Source organism: Carlito syrichta, unplaced genomic scaffold (assembly GCF_000164805.1).
Source record: "Carlito syrichta isolate Samal-C Ts95f unplaced genomic scaffold, Tarsius_syrichta-2.0.1 Scaffold312207, whole genome shotgun sequence".
Classification (NCBI taxonomy): domain Eukaryota; kingdom Metazoa; phylum Chordata; class Mammalia; order Primates; family Tarsiidae; genus Carlito; species Carlito syrichta.
Genome location: NW_007256303.1, coordinates 145,233 through 149,524, shown reverse-complemented (window position 1 = coordinate 149,524; position 4,292 = coordinate 145,233). Strand labels below are relative to the sequence as shown.

The following is a 4,292-nucleotide window of genomic DNA, read 5'->3' as shown; positions in this document are numbered from 1 at the left end:
ACCTGCTGGGCTCCAGCGATCCTTCCGCCTCAGCCTTCAAAGCAGCCGGAATTACAGGCATGCGCTACCACGCCTGGCTGATTTTTTGATTTATTGTAGAGATGAGGTCTCGCTGCCCAGGCGGGTCTCGACCCGCAGGCTCAGGCAATCCATTCATCTTAGTCTCCCAAAGGCGCGGGATTACAGGCTGAGCCACCGAGCCCTGCTAAATGTTATCTTTTATTATTATTTTTTTTAGTCAGCCTCTATTGCCTAGGCTGGAGTGCAATGGCACAATCATGGCCACCACAGCCTCAACTTGCTAGGCCCAGGTCATCCTTCTGCCTCAGCCTTCCAAGTAGCTAGAGCCACAGACACACGCCACCATGCCCGGCTGATTTTTTGATTTATTATAGAGACGAGGTCTTGCCATGTTGCTCAGACTGGTCTGAAACCCATGAGCTCAGGAAGTCTTGCCTATGCCTCCCAACATGCTGGGATCACAGGCATGAGTCACACCATATTCAGCATAAATGTTTTTTTAAAAAAAAATAACTTTTTTCTTTTTTGCTTTCTAATAATTATTTTTTGAGATGAAGTCTCCATCACCCAGGCTGGAGTGCGGTAGCACTTTCATAGCTCACTGAAGCCTCCAACTCTTTGGCTCAAACAATTGTCTTGCCTCAGCTTCCAAGTAGCTAGGACTACAGGCACATGCCACCACACTACTTTTTATTTTTAAATTTTTTATGTTGCCCAAGCTGTTCTTGAACTCCTGGCCTGAAGCAATCCTCCTACCTTGGCCTCCCAGAGTGCTGGGATGACAGGAGGGAGTCACCACACCAGCCAAGTAGTTCTTTAAAGGTCATCCTGCCCTCAAATCACTATACAACTTAAGAATTTTAAATCTCTGCTATGGAGTCTAACAGTTTCAAGTGAAAAAAATAATTTATTTTACCCTAAGTAGCTATTGTTAGAGAAGACAGAGAAGAATGATGGAAATAGCTTATAAAACTTCAAGAAACCATGTGTCATGCAGTCCTCACAGTTGATGAGACAGCTCGGTGAAGCCTTCACCTGTAGATCCAAGAACTGGGTTTACTGACGTCAATATCTGAGGGAAAATTCAATGAAATAGCAGAGATGCTGACTGCCATCATCTTGGTTACAGCAGTATCTCAAATTGCTGTCTTTCTACAGTATAGGTATATCTCCTGTAAATTACCAATCCATGGAACTAGAATGATTTTTTTTTTTATTTTTTATTTTTTGGAGTTGGAGTCTCACTCCGTTCCCCAGGCTGGAGTGCAGTGACACACTCACAGCCACCCCAGCATCAATCTGCTGGGCTCCAGCGATCCTTCCATCTCAGTTTTTCAAGTAGCCAGAAGTACAGGCACATGCTACCACATCCAGCTAATTTTCTGATTTATTGTAGAGACGAGGTCTCGCCAAGTTGCCCAGACTGGTCTCAAACTCATGGGCTCAGGTAATACACTTGCCTTGGCCTCCCAACATGCTGGGATTACAAGCTGAGCCACCGAGCCCTGCCTGGAATGTATTTTTATTTGTTTTTATTTTTGAGTCAGAGTCTCACTCTGTCACCCAGACTAGAGTGCAGTGACACGCCCATGGCCACCACAATCTTGACCTGCAGGGCTCAGGCCAGCCTTCCAAGGATCTGGAACTACAGGCGCATGCCATCCCACCTGGCTAATTTTTTGATTTATTGCAGAGATACGGTCTCGCAAGCTGCCCAGGCTGGTCTCGAACTCCTGGACTCAGGCAGTCCTCTTGCCTCTGCCTCCCAAGGTGCTGGGATTGTAGGCGTGAGCCACTGCGCCCAGCTGGAATGAATTTTTAAACTATCATGCAGACATAAATAAGATCAGTTTAACTAAGAACTCTCTCATGGCCTTTCTTTAAAGGTATGTGTTGTAAGTTCTTTGTTTTCCAAAATTTTCTTCTCTTTTGCTGATGAAAAATGGTAATTGACAGAAGGAGAACCAAAGTGGAGAAGAAGCAACAAGTCAGGAAGATCAGTGGCTTCTTCTGTGCAAGGAACAAGCAGATTGCGCACTCCGTGTGTGCTGGGATCTGACCACATCTAGGACCGCTGTTCTCGGAAGGGAAGCCGTTGCTGCTGATCAGTTTGTTGTAAAACTGTACTGAGGATTTAGCTTTCAGGTCAGATGTGAAGAATCCAAATCTGGGTTTAGACTTTTCTTCAGTCAGTTTGAATGCATAATAGCCTTTGATTTTGACTTTATCAATCAGGTATGCTGAAAATATCAGAAATGAACATTTGAATAATTGAATAATAGATCTTTGAATAATTTAGTTTTCATTGAAACCAGTTAAAGTTATGCCCATAAACAAGGGAGTGCTCTTAGTAGAGGGTTTTTTTGGACATATTTTAAAAATTTTTAATCTTTAATTTTTAGGCCAGGTGCGGTGTCTCAAAGCTGTAATCCCAGCACTTTGGGAGGCTGAGGAGAGAGGATTATTTGTGCCCACGGGTTCGAGACCAGCCTGGGCAACTTGGTGAGACCTCGTCTCTACAATAAATCAAAAAAATTAGCTGGGCGTGGTGACACATGCCTGTAGTTCCAGCTACTTGGAAGGCTGAGGCAGAATGTTGAGACTGAGCCCAGCATGTTGAGACTGCGGCGGCTACGAGTGTGCCACTGCAATACAGCCTGGGCAACAAAGTGAGACTACAAATTAAAAAAAAATTAATTTATATTCATTTTTGAGTTAGAGTCTCACTCTGTCACCCACACTGCAGTGCAGTGGCACACTCATGGCTACCACAGCCTTGAATTGCTAGGTTCAGGCAATCCTTCCATCTTAGCCTTCCAAGTAGCTGGAACTACAGGTGTATGCCACCATACCCAGCTAATTTTTTTATTTATTGTAGGAGAAAGATCTTGCCAAGTTACCCAGGCTGGTCTTGAACCCCTGGGCTCAGACAGTCCTCTGGCCTCTGCCTCCTAAAGTGCTGGAATTATAGGCGTGAGCCGCTGCACCTGGCTGGACATTATTCTCTTATATTCCATATAAAGAAGAAGGTGGAAAAAAATATATAAATATAACAAGAAATTAAATTTAAACAAATTTGAAGTAAAGCTTTTTATCCATAAATAGTCCAAAAACACTTGAGGAAAATGAATTTAAGAAGCAGAGCCATGAACGTAACTTGTCACTTTTGTTTAAAAGGTCACAAGCAACCAGGCACGGTGGTGCACATCTGTAACCCAGTACTTTGGGAGGTGGAGGTGAGAGAACTGCCTGAGCCAGGGGTTCTAGACCAGCCTGGGCAACTTCGTGTGACCTTGTCTTGACAATAAATCAAAAAATATAAAATAAAAAATTAGCCAGATGTGGTGGCGCATGCCTGTGGTTACAGCTACTTGGAAGGCTGAGATGGAAGAATTGCCTGAGCCCAGCAGGTCGAGGCTGTGGTGGCCATGAGCATCTCACTGCACTGCAGCCTGGGCGACAGAGTGAGACTCTGACTCAAAAAAACACACACAAAAAAAGGTCACAAGCCGAAAAATCTTGCCTGCTTGGTCTTTTTCTGAACCTTGGATATGCTCTCATTGCTGGCCAGGGATCCACTTGGTTTGCCCTAGACACTTAGAGCTCACTTAGGCAACTGTTTCACACCCTCCCTTCCTCCTCAAACCTACAGCTGGCTCCTCTGTCAGCCTCACCTTGGATAACCTTGCTTCCTACTTCACTGCAAAATGGAAGCACTCAGAATTTCTTCAGCCTCCACCATCATATCTACCCCACCTCCTGGCATCTCCTCTCACATACGAGAGGGGACCCAAAAAACCCCAGAATTTGTTTATAAAAAATTGTGTATTCTTACATGTTTAAACTTCAGTCACCTTCAAAATACTCTTCCTTTGATGCAATACACCTATTGAGATGCTTTTCCACTGCTCAAAACAGTTTTTGAACTCATCAATTTTGACGCATTTTAGTGCTTCTGCCATTTTTTGTTTTACCTCTTTCACATCGGCAAAACGTTTTCCTTTGAGGACTTTTTTCATCCAGAAGAAAAAAAAAAGTAACTCAGGATGAGATCAAGTGAATAGGGAGGGTGGGGCACAAGGGTCATGCGGTTTTCAGTTAAAAACTGCTGAACACTCAGCATGGTGTGAGAAGGTGTTCTTGTAAATCACCCATCATGAAATGGGCAAATGAATCTCCAAAACCAAGTCACTGAAGCTGAACTCAGCCTCTCACAACAACGCTAGCTGGTACACTGGTGTTTTGGAGGGTGGGCCCTTTGCAGTACAGGC

General features: G+C 44.2%; 2 protein-coding genes across 2 annotated transcripts in view; one reads left to right on the top strand and one right to left on the bottom strand.

Annotated features, from left to right (window-relative positions):
* RPL9 (ribosomal protein L9) overlaps positions 1–4,292 on the top strand; it is a 35,880-nt gene that overhangs the window by 11,038 nt on the left and 20,550 nt on the right. The window lies entirely within an intron of this gene.
* Positions 1,873–4,292, bottom strand: part of KLB (klotho beta) — a 39,281-nt gene continuing 36,861 nt past the window's right edge. Inside the window, exon 6 of the mRNA XM_008069790.2 lies at positions 1,873–2,261. Within this exon, the coding sequence (XP_008067981.1) occupies positions 1,873–2,261 (389 nt within the window). The remainder of the gene's footprint in view (positions 2,262–4,292) is intronic.